At 31.8% G+C, this 22,278-nt stretch overlaps 1 protein-coding gene across 1 annotated transcript; it reads right to left on the bottom strand.

Annotated features, from left to right (window-relative positions):
- Nucleotides 1-9,046: 9,046 nt before the first annotated feature.
- On the bottom strand, nt 9,047-14,000 carry LOC115991523 (nitrate regulatory gene2 protein-like). Its single transcript, XM_031115274.1, has 4 exons — nt 12,708-14,000; nt 12,126-12,301; nt 10,647-10,870; nt 9,047-10,036 (listed from the first exon to the last, which is right to left on the bottom strand). The coding sequence occupies exons 1-4, from the start codon at nt 13,741-13,743 to the stop codon at nt 9,253-9,255; spliced, it is 2,220 nt and encodes a 739-aa protein (XP_030971134.1). The 5' UTR covers nt 13,744-14,000; the 3' UTR covers nt 9,047-9,252.
- Nucleotides 14,001-22,278: the final 8,278 nt, after the last annotated feature.

Here is a 22,278-nt window from a genome sequence, read left to right as displayed (position 1 = left end):
AAATGAAGAATGTTAGGAAAATGTATAATTTATATTACCTTTTTCCATAACTTGTTAAATTGGTTGTTAATAATTAATTCTTATCTTTTATGGATTTGCTCATGAAACGATAACATCATTGTTTCGAATTGTTTGTTCTTTTCCTGAACTCATCAAGAATAAATGAGGATTTCTTTTTTTACTTTTTTTTTTTAGGGAGAAAGAAAAAAATGGGGCTCATGTGTGTAGTCATTGCCACATGCCCTGTGGTACATTGCCACTTGAGTCTTTTAGTAAACCTATGACCAATACCAATATGGCATGCTACTTCTCTCGACCCTATTACCACGATTGATGCATTTTGAAGTATGGATTAGTACTTAGTACTCAAACCCATGATCTCTTGACACTTGGTCCAAAGTGATGGAAAATACACAGGTTTTAACTTTTAAGTCTTTTTTTCACGTGTGATTCCAAACTCGACTTAGTAGTATTCGGTAGTTTACAATCAAATATAGTTATTTAAATAAATACATAATTTCTATTATTTAATTATTTTGATATATTGTATAGGAGTAAAAATAAATTATATAACAAAAGTTAGCTTAAGGCGAAGTGCTTTTTAAATTGACCGTAATTTTTAAAAGTTTGGTTTTATTTGTTTTTGTGTATTGGATTTGGAGACGATCATGACATAGACATGATATTAGTCATAATTAAAATAATTATATGTCAGCTTGGTGTCTTGTCCAATGCTCTTTGATTCTATGCACAAGATGTAAACCTCAGCCTATTTCTAAAACCTACTAGATGATGTCCCACGCAATGCATGAACTACTTTACAAATTCATTTGAAATTATTTTTTATATATATTAAGACCTACATATAATACTTATTTTATTGTATAATATTTATGTTTGCCTACAGTATTGTTGAATACTTTGAAACTTGATTTTCTTAATTCATATTATATATATATATATATATATAAACACTATAAGCCTATAGCATATTATAATATTTACTATTAAAAGTAGATTTTATTTTTTAAACTGATTAAATGATTTTGAAATCTATGAATAAGAATTTAAAGCATAAAATACTTTTATACCCTAAAATTACATAAATTTAAGTAACTTCTCAAATACTTCCTCAACTACTCTATTCTCACAACCAAATATGGAAAACCCAATCACAAACACCCAATTCATTATCTCAATGAAATTAAAGAAATCATTTGTAAGTATCAACATAAAGAGAACACGATTAAACAAAGAGAAATTGGCTAAAAACACATCCATTTATCAAAATTTAATTGTCTTTAGTTGGACTTCAATATAATTTTTTTTTTTTAAGTGAAAATACTTTGAAATCATCATCAATTTTTATTTTTATCACTATGGCTCATACTGTACAAAATAATAGTAAAAAACGTATAAAAAAACCTACAAAGTATGAGTTCTAACACAAATATATAAAAAATAGCTAACTTCATAAATAATCAATTATAATGTTTCTTTTTCTTTAGTTCTAAAACAAAATGCATTTATAACTTACCCAAACCAAAATCTCAAACACCCAAAGACTCAAAGCAAATCACAACATTCACAAAATCCACAATGTCCAACTTCAACATCAAAACCGTAAGCCACCATTACTGAATAAAAAACGTAAGCCCCCTTTCTCGGTCATAGCCTACTCATATGGGCTAGATACAGTTAGTACTGCAATGTTGAGTTATGTAGGTGTCGTTGGAAGGTTGAAAGCAAATGACATTGTTTTTTGTCTGAGTGTATTTGAAATGGGATGGCATGAAAGGTTGTAAGCATGTGTATATAAAGGAGTAGAAGTGAAAAGTATGAATGTAAATGCAAAAAAAAAATTTTGTATGAGAGAGAGGAAAAGCCTTGAAACATTGAACCAAACGAAACAAATAGTAGATTTAGAACATTGAATAAAAAATGTAACAAAGTAGTCTTGAAAAACCAAAGGAAATAAAGAGTCTACTTTTAAATTTATTCTTATCTCTGATGTAGTTTAAGAGTATTTCAATTCTCTTCCTAGAGTGTGCCACATGGCAAAATCTCATGCTCTAAATACATTCTTATAACATTAAAATTTCATTCACACAAATGGACTAAGTCTTTAAGAACTTAAGAAATAATTAACAACCCTCTAAAGAGGATTACACATAAACTTGTCCTATAGTACACAACAACTCCAAAACCACTTAGTTTCATGAACATGCAAATAAGATTACACATAATCTTATATATAATAAACAAACCGTATTAAGTCTATCCATATCTTCATTCACACAAATGGACTAAATCTTTTAAGATCTTAAGAAATAATCAACAACCCCCTAAAGAGGACTACACATAAACTTATTATATAGTACACAACAACTTCAAAACCACTTAGTTTCATGAATATGCAAATATGATTACATATAATCTTAAATATAATAAACAAATCACACCAAGTCTACCAATATCTTCATTCACACAAATAGACTAAGTCATGAAGCTCTACAAGTATTGAAGTCCAAAAAGTGTAATCAACAAACATAACTCAACAATATCCAAATTTTCAAAAAATAATAAACACTCTCAATATGAATGTAAATCGCCTTATAACACCATGCAAGTCATCCGTTTGCTCCAACACAACAATCCACCCCAACACAATTATCATAATCACAAATATAGAATGCTTGCAAGTATTGGGAAAAAAAAAAAAAAGTAGTAATCAACAAACATAACTCAACAATATCCTTCCAAATTTAATAAATGCTCGCAATATCAATTGCAACGACCTTATAATACCATGCAAGCCACTCGCTTGCTCCCACATAACAATCCACCCATTACAATTATCATAATTACAAATATAGAATGCTTACAAGTATTGAAGTTCAAAAAGTAATCAACAAATATAACTCAACAATATCCATCCAAATTTTCATAAAATAATAAACTCTCCCAATATGAATGTAAACCACCTTATAGCACCATGCAAGCTATTCGCTTGCTTCAACTCAACAATCCTCCCCAACACAATTATCAACATCTCAAGTACAAATTTTTAAGCAAAAGTTACTTACTATGCTCAAGCCTAGCATGCACCTTTCCAAAAAAAATCCAAACTTATCACAATAAATGAGTGGTTAACCTACAAAATAAAAGAGGACACTTAGTGTGCATTTGGATATAGCTTATTTTGCTGAAAACTGAAAGCTAAAAAATGAAAATTGAAAACAATAAAAAAATAATTTTTTTACTATTTATTACTGTTCAACATTGTTCATTGGCTTAAAATTACTGTTCATGGTGCATAACGCATTGGATTTTAAAAAAAAAACACCCAAAATGCCCAAAACGCGGACGCAGTCGCACTACCTAAACAGACCTTTAAATGATGTGGAAGGATAATAAGGGTGTCATTGCAAAAAATTTTAATGAGTTGGGACTTGGTAGAATTAGGCAAAAAAATTAAGGACCACTTTGCAAATAATATTTAAAGTTTAACTTTATCCAAACTTTGTCATTTTGTACACATAAGGAAACTTAACCATTATACCTAAATGTCTCGACTGAAACAAGTGCTCCAAAACATCCTATTTCTTTAACAGAAGAAACTTCAATCTAGCATATATGCGTGTATGACAATGCCTTGATACTAAATCAAGTTATGAATGTTGTTATAGAAGTTGAAGCAGTTTGTAAAAATTTCAAACATATAACCACAAAACTTTTCAAGATACAATTGAACCTTGTGACAGGTAAGTAACAGTTAAAATCTAAGAAGGAAATTGCAATCAACAGCTTAGGTTAAGTAAATACTATATACCCAAAATGCAAAAATGTTAAAAAAAAAATCCTCAAATTAAGTTTTTTTTTTTTTTGGTTAAAAGTTATTACACCTTATCTGTTTTACTCCTCACTCTTCTTTATCAATTGACTATAAAAGATTAAAATCACGTTTAAACTTTCAAGTATGTCTCTTAGGAAACCCAAACGTCTCCTTAATTACACAAGCTCAATTATTTTTACCTCTTGCTATTCTAATTTCTGACCCTTTCTCATTTCCACCTCAATCTCCTCTGTTTCCTATACATTTGGTCAAACAACAAATAAAACCAATCTTTCCAGAACTATGTGGTTGAATCTCAATCTTAAAGGATTTCGCGAATGACTTCAAAGGGCCTCAATTCCAACTATGGAGATGTTCTCCATGCTTGGCATGACATCGATTTCAACAAGTCCCTAAATCTCTCACTCTATTTCTCTAAAACTAAATTGTTATGCTCTTTCTGTTTCTCATCTCATTTTTTTGAAAAAAAAAAAATGATTATTACCTATGTGGCAAAAGACTGCAGGTTGGGTTGTTTGAACTTGGGAGGAAAGGCCACAGTTTACATGTAAAGGGTATCTCCCTCTCCTTCCTTGCTTCATTAGAGAAAAGTTGGTAACCAACTCTCCTTTCTATCAAGCTTCCTTTTCCGTTCCCTTATTGTATCCATGAAAAGTAGCATCTCAAAGATTTTTGCTGCAAATTTTCAAAATTAAATGAATTTGATTTTTGGGTTTCTATGTGGTCTTTTAACATTTGGAATGATTCCAAGAATATAGGCCAAAAGGTCGACCTATCAAGGTAATAAGGGAACCTAAATTTGAGGTTTTTTATTTTATAAATTTTTAATGGGTAGTTAAATTCTTTAAAAAAACGGTTTGGATTTTTATTTTATAAATTTTTTATTGTGTAGTTAATTTCTTTAAAAAAGAAATCAATGAGAAACTCTTTTTTTGAAACAAAGAAACTCAATTTATGTTAATCTATTAATCCATATCTAGATTTCTGTAAATACAAATGGATCCCACGGATCTAGGATTGAAGCCAAACACATAATCTGCTCATGACATGTAAAATTTGAGAAACAAATACTTCAGTGTCAAGAAGAAAGTAAATGCTCAAGTTTTTTATTATTATTTTTTTTTTGATGTATATATATATATATATATATATATCTGTATAGATTAAGAAGATTCAGAAAGTTAATTATTGTTTTTTTTCCTGTCAAAAATACCTCTAAATTAATTAATCAACAGCTTAAAAATAGGGTTAAAATAGTAAATTGGCAAAATAAAGTTAGTTATTACTTTTTTTACTGTCAAAAATAGCCATATCTAAAACTTAAAAATTGGGTTAAAATAGTAAATTGGCAAAAGAAAGTTAGTTATTGCTTTTTTTACTATAAAAAATACCTCTACCTAAAACTTAAAAATGGGGTTAAAATAGTAAATTGACAAAAATAATAAATTCCTACTTCTACGTTGAAATGTCTTCTTGCTTCTAATAAACTCCTACTTTTACATTAATTTAAATTTCTACTTCTACTCTCTAACTCTCTACAAAATAAAATCACTCTTTTGTTAGTTTTAAAACTCCTCAAATCTACAAAACTCACCCCACGTTTTGTTTTTTTTTTTTTTGTTTTTTTTGTGATTCGAAAAAGTAGAAATCCCAAATTATAATAAATGTAAATTATTAATCTTTACCAAAAAAATAAAAAAGACTCTGAGCATGCACGTGAGATCGTACTCAGAGGCTAGTATATATTGTGTGTGTGTGTGCAAGTAGAGTTGTCCAAGGATCTAGGTAATTGGTAGTGATCTTGTGTCCCTAACATAGTCATGTAAAATAAGTGTAGTTACATAACTAGAAGTCTAAGGTAGTGTGTTTAATACAACATATGTAGAGGCATATGTGTTCATGATTTTTGTTGGATGTTGAAGAAGCCACAAGATTTTCTTATGATAGTTAATCAAGGTAAATTTATATGAATATATGTATGAAGCCTAAATGAATTCACAATTATTTAATTATTTTGGCTAATTAAAGTGTACAATATCACAATAGAAAGAGGAAAGAGCAAATTGATGTGGCACTTTATAATAAAAGTCTTATCAGGAAGATTGTAGAGAAAGACTTTCAAAATGTGTGCCCTATTTTATGATGCTAGCCCATATTTTGAAGAATGTGAGAAAAAATTAATGTGAAAGGGTCACGCTTGGGTCATAATATGTAAAGTATTAAGTAGGCTTGGGTTTTTCATAAGATTTGGACTAATTTTAATTTAATATTAAACTACAGTCCATCTTTTAAATAACAATGAAACATAGAAGTTAATGTGATTTTTTTGGATAACAATTAAAAAAAAAAAAAAACTTAATGAAAAGAGGTTAAAAATGCTAAATAAAATATTAGAGCGCCACATAACAAGAGCTAATGCACTCTCGCATAAGGTTTCTACTTTTATATATATATATATATATTATTTAATTATTTTGGTTAATTAAAGTGTACAATATCACGATAGGAAGAATAAAAAGCAAATTGATGTGACACTTAATAATAGAGTCTTATCAAGAAGATTGTAAAGAGTCTTTCAAAATGTGTCCTATTTTATGATACTAGCCCGTATTTTGGAGAATGTGGGGAAAAAATTAAGGTGGAAGGATCATGCCTGGGTCATAATATGTAAAGTAATAAGTGGGCTAGAGTTTTTCATAAGGTTTGAACTAATTTAAATTTAATTTTAAACTACAACCCATCTTTTAAATAACAGTAAAAAAAATAAATAAATAAATAAAATAAAAAAACCCTTAATGAAAAGAGGTTAAAAATGCTAAATGAAATATTAGAGTGTCACATGGCAAGAGTTTATACACTTCTACATGAGGTCTCTGTTTATATATATATATATTGATTGATATTGAAGGAAAAAGGAAGGGGGGGGGGGGGGGGGGGAGGTATTCTTTCCCATAAAATTAGGGTGAAAATGAACTTTTAGTCCTAATATTTTCAGCCAATTCTCAATTTGGTACCAAAATTAATTTTGTTCCTATTGTCGTCCTTGTTTTTAAAAGTGGGCTAGAGCTTTTCATAAGGGTTGAATTGATTTAAATTTAATTTTAAACTATAGCCCATCTTTTAAATAACAGTTAAAAAAAAAAAAAAAACCGTTAATGAAAAGGGGTTAAAAATGCTAAATGCAATATTAAAGTGTCACATGGCAAGAGTTCATAGACTTCCGCATGAGATCTTTGTTTATATATATATATATATATATATATATTGATTGATATTGATGTAAAAAGGAAGGGGGGCGGGGGATTTTCTTTCCCATAAAATCAAGGTGAAAATGCACTTACTATTTTCAGCCAATTTTCATTTTGGTACAAAAATTAATTTCGTTCCTATTGTCATCCCTGTTTTTAAAAAACTATTTCTATTTTAGTCTTTGTCGTCAGCCAAGTAATGGAACCCTCCTACGTGACAAATAGAGTAACTTACTTGTTGATGTGGCATTGACATGGTGTTGACGTGACGCTGATATGACATTAAAATATTATTAAAAAAAGGAAAATATTATGTCTATAATATTTTTACAATAAATCCTATGTAGTAAGTTGTTGTGAATTGTTAGTAGTAGAATAGAAAAGTAATTTCAATGATAAGTTTAAATTTGAACCAATATCAACTAACCCCTTCTAATTTACTGTAAAAGTATTGTGAATGTAGCATTCCTTTTAAAAAAAATTATTTGGCATTTTTAAATGTCACATCAACATTTTAATTTAAAAAAATGCCATGTCAGAAAATGAATAAATTAAATTAAATTTTAAAACCTTAAATCTTGTTCTTCATTATTTTAATTAAAAAAAAAATTCCTTTTCATTATTTTTCGCATTTTTCTTGAAGAACATTAGAACTTGTTCTTCATATTCTTCCCAGCTCAAACCCAGCAAGAACTCAAACCCAGATAACGAAAAAAAAAGAAAAAGACGGAAACCGAACACAAACAAAGACCCATATCACAAACAGAGACCACACACAGACAGAGACCCAGATCACAAACAGAGACCAAACACAAATGAAACCCAGATCACAACCCAAGCCAAAATCATCAACGGACCAACCGACCTAACAGAGACCAAACACAAACAAAGCAATCGACCCACACCAACAACAAACCCACCACAACCAGCGAATCCAAACCAATCCGAGGAGTTGTTTGAGAAGAATGGGACTCTTCCTGACCCAGCTTCCACCGACAATGCCAAGTTCCAGATTGTGCTGACCATTATCAGAGATGGGTTGAAGACAAATCCTAAGAGGTACCACGAGATGAAGCAAAGATTTGTTGGTGGGTCTGAAGAGACAACCAATGGAGTTAAAGAGGCTTTACCAGATGCAGGCCAATGGTACCCTCTTGTTCCCTGCTGTTAAAGTTAGTGACTCCGTCACCAAGAACAAGGTAATAATTGTCTTTGTCATTTTCGTTTAGATCTGTGTGTCTTAATTTTGATTTGGATCTGTGAGCCTTTTTGTTATCAATTGGTTTAGATTAGATTTCAGTTTGATCTGATATATGGAAATGCTCTGTTTTGTTGTTAACTATTCTATTCGTGTTTACTTTCTTGCTATTTGGTTTGTGGGGAGTAGGGATCATGAGATTGTGGGTCCTCTTGATTTTGATTTTGAGTGGTTATGTTGTTTGGGTCTTAAAACTAAAAATAAATTTATTTTTTTTGTTTGTTTTTTTAATTAAAATTAAAATGGAGAAATTTTTTTCTTTTGAGAGTTAAAATAGAGAAATTTGGCATTTTGTTTTAATTTTTTATTAATTTAAATCTGATGTGACATTAAAAAATGTCAAATAAATTTTTTTAATAATATTTTAATACCATGTTAATGTCACGTCACCAGGCAAGTTACTCCATTTACATTCCGTTACTTGGCTGATGACAAGGACTAAAATAGAAATGAATTTTTATAAACTAGACAATAATAAAAACGAAATCAATTTCGAGAGAATTGGTCAAAAATATTAGTACTAAAAGTGCCTAAAATCAGCCCAGAGAAAAAGAAAAAAAGTCATTTGGTACATGATCACATGGCCCACTACTAGAGGTCCATAATATTCAATCACACGTAAATGTTAAAAAACCAAAATCTAAACAAAGGTAGAGGAATAAAGAGTGGTACCACAGTGTCACCTTTAAAAGAACATATACTAATTCTTATTGCTGCAAGAAACTAATAACATTATGTCAAAAATCAATTTGATGTAACACAACTATATATGATTCTCAGAGCTCGTCCCAAATAAATATTGCAAGAATTGTAAGTAATGTAACACATTACTGACACAAGTGACAAAATTATACAAGGCTTATAAAACATTCTCATGATGAGCTGTGACTTTAATTCTGAGGATGTGATATGGACCGCAAGCTTTTGTACATTTTTGATAATGAACGAGCAAACTCTGACAGTGCTCCAAAGAGGTCTGGAAAGCGAGTTTTTAAACTTGTTATAGTCTTCTCCCTCACCTGAATGCACTGCCTCTCATAGGCTTCCTCCTCCTCTTCCAACCTCTTCTTCAATACATCTATCGCAAACTGCTTTTCCGTAATGAGATCATTCTGAGGTTTATCTTCTGTCCCATCTTGTTCCAACTCATCTGCCCCCCTCTTCTGTGAGTACTTATGATACCAGTCTTCAAATTGCCGGCTCTTGCGGTCAAGCTCCTTCCGGGTGTCCTCACATTTGTGCTTCAATTTAAGCTCTTCTTCTTGCTGCCGAAATATAGTATCTATCACAGCAGTAAAGTTGCTTATAGCAGCTCTAGCAAACTCATCTTGGAGTTTATCCAGATGTTCCTGCCAAGCATTGAGCAGTCGCTGAATAGGGGGGCTTTGAATCCTTGGTGGCGAAGAAACCTTCTCTCTCAAACTGCTCTCAATAGGGATGAGATTTAGCTTTAACCAACTGTTAAGGGCCTTAATGTACTCTTTCTGATGGCTCACTATCTTCTGAAACTGTGACTGCCACTCCTGCACAACAATCAACAGCTGGTATGTGCGCTCATGGTGGTGCTCACTAGTTTCCTTGGGCGATTGGGAGATGTCAAGGTACTTAAGATTTTTCAAAAGATCTAATTGGCTCTCATGGTGAGATCGCATGGTGTCCCACATGGTGGCCATCCTGCAGTTCATACAACAATTAATAATCTAAAAGAGATTTGTAACTAGGGACTGTGTGTGCGCACAGGAATTTTGGTGTGTGAAGGGTTGGGGTTAGGGGTCAAGGAAACAATTTTTTTAAACAAATGCAAGTGAGAGATGGTACTACATGAAAACAATGAAAATGTTAAAAAAAACTAGCCAAATATGGATATGATAAGAGATTACATGTTTCCTCAAAGATTGGTTGAACAAGATAAATCCATTACATCTTCATATTGAAGGGAATCACTATCACTACATCTCTGACCTTTTTGAAACTCATGTTTTGAGGATGGGAAGGCATTGACATTGAGTATATTATCATGCAAACCATATCAGCCAAAAGGAAATGAAGGATTAATTTATTCTACATAATCATCACCTTGATCTGTAAAAGTGTCTACTGTACTCTTACTACCCACGCCACTAGCATATACATATTTGTTCTTATTTACTATAGCATAATCAAAACCATATAACAAGATATAGGAGATAACATGTGTTTAACAAGCAAATATATTTTTTTCAATTCAACCAAACAGGTACCATTCAAATAAAGCTTGCATATTACTTTCTCCATTTCAACTCACCCGTCTACAAGCTGAACAAGTTTTGGGTATAATTGTTCGTCCCGTAAACGATTTATCTCTGAAACTGTTGAATCCAAGGATTGCATGTCAACAATGTATCTTGTATGAAGATGGCTCACTGCAGCTTTTGCTTTCTCCAATGCTTCAGAGTTGTTACCTCGTTTCTTATGCCTGTTCAGTGAAGCAACCTTCTTCTGGTATTCAAATTTCATAAGCTCACCTGCCTATACAGCAGCATTCAACCCCAAATAAGACAGTTTATAAGTAATGCATATGATTGCTTCGTAATATAAATATAAATAAATGCACTACACAAGCAGCACTTTTAGTCAACAAAAAAATTTGCAAAAAGATATGTGTAAGTTACTATCAACAAAAATATTATATTTACCGAACACAAGCTAACTGTCCTACATCAGCCAAACACAAGGTTGAAGAGTTAAGAGTTAAGAGTTAACCTTTACATATAATCTAGTCAAAGCACATCAATAATGTAGCATTTGTCTGCCCAATCATTGTTTTTCTTTTTTCTTTTTTTGAGTATTTGTCTGTACAGTCATTTTATTTCAACCAGAAGCAAAAGTATACTACCCGTGAACCAAAGAACTTCTTTGGAGTGGGCTTGGGCCTCATCTACTCCTCTCCTTTGATCAATTTCTTAGCAAAAAAAAGGGGAGAGGAGCAAAAGTAAGCAAAGGCATGCATTGTTGTCAAGCATGGTGTTCTACAACAAGGCCTTAATTTCTGCAAAGGGTGTTATTATTTATTGATATGTTACATAGGCACCTAACAGGACTTAAACCCACAACCTTACCCTCCATTCCATTATTATGGAAGGAGAAATACCATTTGAACTAGATCCCTTTGGCGCTTGCAAAGGGCACTATGACTTTAAATGCACTCCATCATGGAAATGTTTTACCAATCCAAATCCTACCTTGGATTCCCAACCTCTCTATCTGTTTGTCTCATGTTATGCATCATACCCCTTAAGCACATTACCAACTTCATGACAAATTGACAAGCATACTGAGATAACGTACTAGAAGTTCTTTTTATAAGTAATAACTAGAAGATAATCTACATGCACCAAATCTTATCAACTCAAAGAAAATTTTCATTACTTATACTCAAGAAATGCTCAAGCATACATGTGAAGGCCTATAAATTTAGCAAGTTGCACGCACACACAAAAACAACAATAGCAATACAATATAACAGCTGGAGCCATTCTTCCAAAATGCATGTGCCAAGGATTGTATTATATCACTGGTCATTTTAAGAACTTCAGTCATCTGAAGGGGTTAAAGGTCTCTGTAAAATCAAAATATATAATTAAGCAAAATATTAATAATCAGTTCATGCAAAATGGAAAATTGTTATTATAAGGACAAAGTGTACTGGGAACCGCACTGGGTATGGCCTTTTTTTTAGGACAAAGTGTGAAAAAACGAAGTGAAAAGAAATACTGCAATATACCTTCACTTCATCATATAGCTTCTTCTCCCAGGCTAGCAACTTATCCAGCACCGTAGCATGAGTTTCGTGCTCTTCTGCGTCAAAGTCATCCTTCCCATCATCAACATTAGGTAACCCTCTAAATGACCGATTCCATGTAATCACACGCATCACTCTAGCAGAATGATCAATATGTCCTGTCAAGCAATTAGCAACAAAGTTTAGGTATGAATAACCAAAACATCAGTAAAATCTAAAGATTACAGAACAGCTATTAGGTAAAGATTTTTACTTTTTAGTAACAATCACATATCACTCTCCTTTTTTGGAGAAGTATCTATCACAAATCATTCAGCAATCGCATAACCATTCTCTCAACGCATTGCAACATGTAATTCTGTCTTTGCTATCAATATATACTAATGCTAGAAGGGAGATCACCATCGATTCAATACAAAACAACTAGTAATTCACTAATGATCAGAGTCAAAGCCAATTTCTACACAAATTTTACAACCAAAAACAGACTAACAAAACTCAACCGAAACGTGGAGCATTGAAAAACAAAACCCTTCAAACCATCAACTAATTCGAACTCATTACCTCGATTATCAGCAAAATTAGAGTGATAGTGCAACCGGGTCGCCTCAAGCATCTTCGAAACCTCATGGGCACTCTCGGATGCCTTCAAGAACTGATCATCAATCAGCACACATATCTGTAACAAGTTCGTAGTACCCATCTTCACCACCCTCTTCCCCTCAGCCCCACTAACCTGCTTCACTCTCTTCAAACTCTTCCCCACAATCTCCGGCGCCTTGTCCATCGCCACCTCAACCTTCTCAGTACTCCCACCCCCACCCCCACTACCAACATCAAAATCAGTCTCCTCCACTCTCTTAGGCTTTTCCTCAAACACCTTCCGCTCAACCTCCACACTCTTCACTTTAACCTCCTCCGCCACCACCGGCGGAGGCGGCGCTGGGTCGCCCAATCCCGTGGGGTGCACGTCTTCCACGCCCCCGAAAAAGAAATCATACGGAGTATCATGCTGTTGTGGCGGCATCGGCACCGGCCTAGTCGTCTCCTCGACCTCAATCGGCGGAGGCGGTACCGGCGGGTCCCCTTCATTCTCCACCACTCTATTCCTATTCCGATTACTCCCACTACTCCTCCTCTTCAATCGGGTACGTGGGTCGTCGCTTTCGGACTCGGACCCTTCCTCCTCTTCGATAATCGTAGCCCCAACCTGCTTCACCTGTTCGGTCTTCATGATCTTAATCTGGGGCATAGACGCCGCGCGCTGGAGCGGCTGGGCGTCAATAATGGGTGGAGGCGGAGGAGGCGCGAAAGCGGTGGGGGCGGAGGAGGAAGGGACAGTGAGCGGTGGAGGAGGATGAGGAGGAGAAGCAACAGACAAAGAAGGGGCCGAGTGCGAGTGGTGGTGGTAGTGGTGAGAAACCTCGCCGTGAGCGTAGTCGCTGAGGGCGGCGCCGGTGTTCTTGAGATACGTGGCGTAAGAAGAGTGGGCGGCGGCGAAGGCGTTGCGCGCAGACACTGCCTCTTTCATGAAGAGCTTTCGATCTTTGCATCGAGACACGGCTTCTTCGTTCTCGATCTTCGACTGACTACAACCCATGTTTCTGTTTCTGTTTTTGTTTTTTTTTTTCTCTCTCTTTCTTCTCTGAATTTCAGACACACGCAGAGAGCAGAGAGAGAGCGAAAACCCAAATTCGATTGGGTTTAGAAATAGGGATTGGGATGAAAAGTTGGAAGAATCAAAGACGTAAAAAAGACAGAGTAAGTAGAAGTATATAGATTAGAATATTATTTTTAACGGTAACGTGTGTAGTTTTGTATAGTTTAGGGGAGTGAAATTCTGGAAAGAGTTAACATCAAGTTTTTTAATTTTCTAACCGGTTCTGCTTCCTACTCCCGCTCCCACTCCAACTCCCACCCAACAAGTAAAGGAAGGCTAAAACCTACGCTAAAATATTATTTTGGTATTTAAATTTTTTAGTAAAATTTACTTTTCATCTTTAAATTTTAATAAATTTATATCTCAAAAAAAATTTAATAAATTTATTATTTGTCTCTAAACAATTAAAAATATCATTTTCAACTATTGAAAATGATTTACTTTATTTATTTCAATTTTTTTAATATCTCTAAACTATTATAAAAAAAAAATTATCCTTAAAAAACAGTTTTTTTTTTTTTTTAATTTAGAGATGAAAAATAAATTTTAAAAAAAATTTAGGGACTAAAATAGTAATTTATTCTAAAACTTGCCATGCATATTTAAATTATGTTTTTTTTTTTTTTAATTGACAGCACATTAGTTTGTTAATTTTAGATAGTAAAATTGTTAGTTTGTGAATTCTAGGTAGATTTTGTGTGTAAGGATAGCAAATAACATCTATCTTATATAGAGGTGGTTTCTGTAAGAATGGATCCACTTTTATGTGAAATGGATATATAATATTGTGATTACACAAATCATCATGTCCTGAAAAGTGTCTAATTGCCATCTATATTTGTGTAGGTCTTAATAGGAGATTATTTTTGTCCAAACAATAAGTTGAAATTATTTTGGTGTAGATTAAATTCAAAAACAAGTTTGCATTAAACAATAAATAATAAATGAAATTATCTTTTCCAAAGAAAATTAAATTCAAGTCAGATATGTGTTTGAATTTAGTTAGGGTATCTACGATATTGCATTTTGGGGATCGTAAGTAAGGTTTAAGTGGTTTCCAAATAAGATGTTTAAATGGTAAAATCAACGTCATTTATTTTAGTAAACACTAAAGATGCGTTTGATATTGGCTAAAAAATGTAATTTTTTTACTATTTAGTTTATTTTTGTTACTATTTAACTTATTTTTGCTACAAAAATAGGTTTCATTGTACTTCTTAGTACTATTAATTAATTTTATTGTACTATTTCAGTGAGCTTTTAGCTTTATTTATTGTATTTTATGTAAAAAGTTTTCAATTTCAGCTAAATAAACTGTTCTCAAACGGACTCTAAATTAAAATTTTAAAACTTTATGATGAAGTTATTTTTGTAAATAATTGAGAAACTTGTAAATAAAAAAATAAATTAAAATTTTAAAACTTTATGATGAAGTTATTTTTGTAAATAATTGAGAAACTTGTAAATAAAAAAATAGTTATTAACTTTCAAACCCACACAAAAGGAAGAGGTATTTTATTTTTATGTGATAGTCTTATTATATTTCTTTTCACAATATATACGAGTCTCAAATATGTGGATCTATTTTGTAAGCCAATTTTTTTTTTTTTCCTTTTTTAAGAGTTGGGGGAGAAAAAGGAGAGCATGGGACCAAGGGTGGGAGTGGAAGAAGGTTCAAAAGATGATGTAATTAACTAATTATTATTCATGTGCGGAATTGTTTATCTGCTTTGGGATTTGACACTATTGGAATTTTGGGGATGGGAGACTTAACTAGAAAGGAACGGACGTATGAGATACAGACATAAATAAGTGTTAAATTATTAGTTTATATACTATTTTTAACGTCTAGTGTTTTAAATATAGAGAAGTGGATTTGGATCTGGTGCAATACCTAGGGTATTGCACCGGGTGCAATTGCTATCAATGGTTGAAATTGTTAGTTGCAAAAAGTAACTTTCAATCTCAACCATTGATTAAAAAAAGTTTAAAAAAAGTTAACAAAAGTAAAAAGTAAAAGTTTAAAAAGTAAAATGTAAAAAAAATTGTGAGAGTGGGGGAGGTGAATTGCACCCGGTGCAATACCCTAGGTATTGCACCGGATCCTAATCCATAGAGAAGTGAAACAGTCAACAGAAAGCTTTGTTTTCTACTTTTCTTCTTACAAAGTTGTGTTTTTTTTTTTTTTTTTTTTTGATGGGATATAAAGTTGTTTGTCCAGTGGCCCACTCCTTATAATTTAAGCCAAAATATTCTTCTTCTTTCTTTGGCCATATCTCAAAAGAATAATAGAGCATATATTTTTTAATCTCCTATTTACTCAGATCCAAGGAATTGCAAATATTTAAGTCTACATTTATTTTTCGAAGATAACTAATTTGCAATTTTTAACTTGACACAAATTTAAAAATACACGGGTTTTAACTTTGAACATATTAACTTAATGGGAAAATAGCATAGAGTATCCTTACAATAATGATGACGAGACGAATGTTTCAATTTAAAATATTTTAAAAACTTTGAAATCAAAAGGCATAATTAACACATAAAATTTTAACTCAAATAACAAAAAGATAGAATAGGATTAATGATCAATGTTTCAGTCGGTGGAAACTTAGTTGTTAGGAACTAAAATACAAAGTTAAAACCTCCATATTTTTATTATTATTATTATTATTTTTTCAAGTAAGGAACTTCAAATTTAACTAAACTGATAAAAGGGCACCAAAAAAAGGTTACTATGCTAGTCGTTAAGTTAAGATCTTGATAGTTGATGCTCAGAAAAATCTTTGTTAAAGTATTAAATGTTTTAACTAAAGAAATAAAAGACTCTATTCTATTAAGGAAGAGAAATGCATTAAGGAAATGACCAATGAGGTATGCCGCATGCTTTTCTAACATCACTGTCGGTAGCAAATTTTACAATTTGAATTATTCTAAGGACCACAAGAACTCGCATTATTTAAATGCATAAATTTTGCACATTTTACTCTAAAAATCACTCATATCTACTTATGTAAAATTGTGCAAATTTATACTCTAGTTACTGTACATGTCAATATTTTATTCAGTTATCTTATTTCTTCTCTTTCCCGCTCTTCCCCTCCCCCTCTATTGAAAAAAAAAAATATATATATATATATATATATATAATATTAAAAAAAATGTATAATAGATAATATGGCATGAGTATTTTTTAAAAATGATTGTGTAATATAGAAAATGTAAGTTTTTATGCTAAAATAAACAAAAAAATTTACACGACCTAATATGGATGCTCTTATCACATCATTTTTCATATTTATCTTATACGACAAATTATAAATAATTACTCCGTACTAATTTATTATTTTCACATTAACTTACTATTTTCTTTTACGACTCTTGATTTGCACGCAAGGGTTATAACAAAATGTTTATATTAAGGTGTTCATTCACATCCAACTTTGTATCAGAATTTTTGTCAACCACCTAATTTTATGTAAGTATTTTGTTATTTTTATAAGTTTTAAGATTTATTTTATACAATTTGTTTATTAAATAAAATCCACGTTATTTTAACCTCCTTAACAAAATTGTGGTCCTAGATTTTATATTACCATTTTTACTATCAGGCAGACATGTCCTAGCCCCGTACTGAATAGCTTAAAAAATTAAGGTTGGCCCACCATGCAATACACTTCTGATCTGTCAGAGATTTGATCCAGAATTTTAATAAGTGAAAACATGGGATAGTTATTAGTTAATGAGTGCTAGGCTAGACTCCAAAGAAAGTTTTAGCATAGCATAGCATAAAGCGCGGAGACGTAGCTGGATTCTGAGAAGACAGCAGAAGCCAGTAGTAGTAGGAGTTTTGTTAACTTTATCTCACTTTTTCAGTATTTTGAAGTGGCTTTGGGACCGACCACATCAGATTCTTAGATTACTCACTACTTTCTCAATTCTCTTCTATACATCTTTGTCAATTTCACATGAGTTGTCATTAGACGAGCTACTTATCAATAAGGGAGACTGATTTTTTTTATTTTTTTTATTCTTTCTATTCTATTTCTTATTTGTTGTGGGCCCAAATAAATGAGTAACAATTCTATATACTGAGAACATAAAAAGTGAGACAAAAAAGATTTATAGTTTTATATAAGTGATGTTGTGCAAAATTGTCAATGTTAATAACATAATTGATTTTGTTCTAGTCTTAAATTTACCAGTTTAATTATTTCTACAACCAGTTTATGTTTTGAGATTTATTAAAAAATATTGGAGAAAAATGAAAAAAATAGGTTATAAAATAAATTTATAATTTTATTATTATAACCTTCACATTTTTATTATATATATGTTTTAATAGATAACAATAGAATTTCAATTTTATGACGTAAATTACATGATGATTATTCTTTATAATTAGACTAAAAACATTAATCGGTTTGTGGTGTAAATAAAGTTTGAATCTCATAATATCTATTTCAACAATAAGAACCCATCATAATTTTTTTATTATAAATATAGCCTTCACATTTTATTTCTTGCTTCTCAAGGATAAAATTGACATTTTAATCTTATTTTTTCAAAGAGATATACGTTTCTTTCATATGTAGAAGAAATATAGAGGAAAAAATGTATGAAGTAGAATAAACATTCATTTTTAACCATATATTTCTTTCAGCTAAAATTTAATAAGTACACATTTATATAATAGTAAAGTAAAAATATAATAATTTTTCTATAAAATTTATTCTTAATTTATATTAGAGATATAAAAACTTCTAATAAAAAAATTTTATTCTAAAAAGAATAAAGTTGAGATATGACAACATCTATTTTGTAACATCTCAAAAGCGAGAGAGAACTGAATGACTTAAGAATTAAGATACAAAAGTATTGTTTACTTTACTTTTTCTTTTCTTTTTCCTTTCCATTTTTATTTCCAGTTATGCATTTAAGAAAATAGGATGGCTTACTAAAATATGTAAAAATAATACCCAACAAAAGGGAATAAATAGAAAATTAAATAAAATGAATCAATTATTAAAGTTACTTTAACTTTTGAGTAAAGTTTTTGGTGTAATTTTGTATTCAACCTTATCAACTCTCTCCACACTTGCCATAACTTGAAATTCACTATAAGAAGAAAAAAAAAAAAAAAAAAAAAAAAAAAAAAAAAAAAAAAAAAAAAAAAAAAAAAAAAAAACTCTCCGCTTATTTTATTTTTTTATTTTTTTTAATGTAAATTATTTTTTTGAGGGGGTTTAAATGTAGATTATAATCATGCATTTGTATATTTAGCGGGGGCCATTTTTTTTTTTTTTTTGATAAAAGCGGGGGCCAATTTATTATTTATGCGTATATTTATCTTACTTATTTATTACTCCATATTATAACAAAGTGTTTTTGATTTTGATTAACAATTACACGATAAAAGAATCAGAATTAAATGCCAAAAGTTAGAGGAAATCTAGATAAAGTAAGAAATGGAATCGACAAACAGACAACTCAATAAGTGACTTCTTGACCTTTCTCTGACTTGACTCCTTGGTCTTTCTCTTTCAATATTTAACTAGTCGCTAACCCGTGCGATGCACGGGATAGTTAAATAAAATTATAATTAACCAATCTCACGTTAAAAAAAACAAAAAAAATTAGTGAGAGGCTGATTTGCCCACCAAGAATTTAAAAGAAAAAAAGATTAAGAAAGAAAAAGAATGTGTAATGTTACGTTAAAAGTGTAACGTTGGAAACTAAAGCAACATTAAAGACAATGAGGAAACTATTTGCAAAGAGGATTGCAACCTTTGTATGTTTACTTGGCTCAAGGCTAAAATTCAAATTCAATTTAGCAAAAAAAAAAAACATACAACAGCCTCACTACGCAAATCCATTTTTTGCTCTAATTTATTTTGCAAATCATACACTATCAATAGTTTCAATAAACACTATTGCTAAATCTACTGTTTACTGAAACAAATTTGATGTAAAGCCAAACATTAGGCTTTCTAGGGGTTCAACAAATACATTTTTAGCATTTTGAAAAGATGATTGACAATAGCTTTTGAAACTTGAACATTTGTTTTTATAAAGAATATGCACAAATTGTGAATGGTTTTCATGTATATAGCTCATTTAAAAAGAAAAAAAAAGTGTGAATAATCAAATTATTATTAAGTAATTGTTTGTATTTATCTCAAAAGTCATACCCTTGTATAAATACATTAACTATTTTATAGATACATATTTATTATAGCCTATTATATACTATATTAGATTATATATAACATTCTTTCTCTCAACAACATGGTAAAACTTAAAAAAAAAAAAAAACACGGTAAAACTTTAAACTTTTTTTTTGAAACTAGACAAAGAGCTTACAACACAAAATTTGGAGTTTGTCTTGCTATCATATTAGCAAGTTCCCTGCATTCAGTTAGTACATAGTCTGAAGTTTTCAAAAAAAAAAAAACCACGGTAAAACTTTAAACTTGACAGCCACAAGTTTTATTTTTATTTTTTTAATGAAATCAATAGACAGCCACACGTTTAGAAGTCAAGGAACTTAAATTGTTGAAGTAGAGCAGTAAGTTTATACAGCACACAGTTTCTCAAAAGTCAAAAGAAAGACAACAAAAGCAGTAAACCACTTAACAGTAACTAAACAAAGCACGAGGGAGATATATACCAATGGTGCTGGCTTGGACTGGAGCTGGAGTTGAGAGGACGACATGTGGTGAGCAACTGGCCGTGCGAGTGCACAGCACAGGCACAGTAATATAGTTTAATTTGTTTGTTTGTTTTTTTATTTTTTAAATAATGATCTAGGATGATTTAGAATGTATTATCTGCGGTTTTTTGTGTGTTAGTATTTAGATTTAGAGGGCCATGGATTGAAGGATTTACCAAATATATTGGGGTTTTTCTAAAACTATCGGGTTGAAGTTAAACAGAGAAAGTGGCAAAGATACAAACTTGATGGCTATGGTGGCTGATAGTGACGGCAACGAACAACGGTGGCTATGTCATGGGTGGGAAAGAGAGAAGAAAGTTGGGGAGGGTGTTTAGGGTTTTCAATATTTTTCCGGAAGAGATTTGTTTTCGTGTTTGACGGAAAACCTATGGGCTATAGTCGGGTTTGTCAAAGGTTTCGTATAGTATTTACTATTTAGTTTAAAAAATTAAATTTTTTTATAAATTAAAATGATGATGTGGAAAATTGTGGGAGCTCCAAAAGTTTCGGTTTTATATATATATATATAGATAAGGCCAAAGTTATAAGTATATATATAGATTCTACTAAGAGAAAACATTACGTCCGGAGCTGGCGTAAAACCAGTGTTTTACGCCAGCCAATCAGACCACGCCACGTCAGAAAAAAAAAAGCTCCCAGCAATAATCCCTCTCCAAACAGCCAAAACCTCTCATGCCAGAAAACAGAAAAACCCCAAAAGCTCTCACACCATTCCTCTGCTTCCTTCACGCCGAACCTCCACCACCGCCATAGCCTGATTGCCGGAGCCTGAGCTTAAAGAAACAATAGACCTCAAAGAAAACAACCTGCTCGCACGCTCACAGCTTCCTTCACGCTCACAAAAAACTTCCTTCACGCCGAACCTCCACCACCGCCACACAGATCGCCGGAGCAGAACGATTTCGAAGAAGAAGAGTTCGCCGGAGCTTGGAAACAACAAAATTTTGTATTTGTTTGCTGGAGATTAAGGGCACTTATTAGTCATTGGTATCCACAACAAAATTTTGTTTAGTGTTTGTTCATCTATGCTTGATGCTACTTGGGAAGTCTTGCTAGCTTGCTATTTTGGAAGCAAACAAATTAGCTTTGTCTTCTATATATGAACTTTGCTATTGTGGTTCTGTTTTGGTTCTGCAGGTTTGTAGGTTGTGTTGCTTTGTCTGGTTGGGGCTTATTTGAGGTTCCTTTTGGTTTGTTTTTGTTGGTCTCCCTTTTAAGAGCCTTGTCTGTATTGTTGCTGGTTTGGGCTGTGTGGTTCTGTTTTGTTGCTGGTTCTCCAGCTCTTTCAATAAAGATTCTTGTTTATCAAAAAAAAAAAAAAAACACAATGTTAATAGATTAGGAGGAGGGTCTGTTAAATTTGTGCTTTGATGTGTGTTTATATTTTTATCTTTTTCAAACCTTTTTACAGCCCCACATGTTCTAACATTGAGAATAAGAATCACCTTAGTATGGAGGATTCCAGTGCTACATAGCCATGAGAATCAATTATGTATTCAGTTTTTGGTGACTTTGGTGGCAGGGTGGTGAAGCAAGAAATGGGAAATATTGGAAAGAATGTAACTGAGCCGCTATCACACCAAAAAACAAGCAAAGCATGGGAGAAGAAGCCAAAGTCTTAAATCATCTTCAAGGATTTGCTCAAGAGCATTTTCCTCTTCTTTCCTTTGTTTGAATCTGGCATTATCGGAAGGCAGTCGAAAAAGAGGCATAGTTTTGCTCCTCAGGATTGTTTT

This window comes from Quercus lobata, chromosome 5, assembly GCF_001633185.2.
Source record: "Quercus lobata isolate SW786 chromosome 5, ValleyOak3.0 Primary Assembly, whole genome shotgun sequence".
Taxonomy (NCBI): Eukaryota; Viridiplantae; Streptophyta; class Magnoliopsida; order Fagales; family Fagaceae; genus Quercus; species Quercus lobata.
The sequence above is the reverse complement of the archived record's forward strand: the minus strand, read 5'-3'. Positions and strand labels throughout refer to the sequence as shown.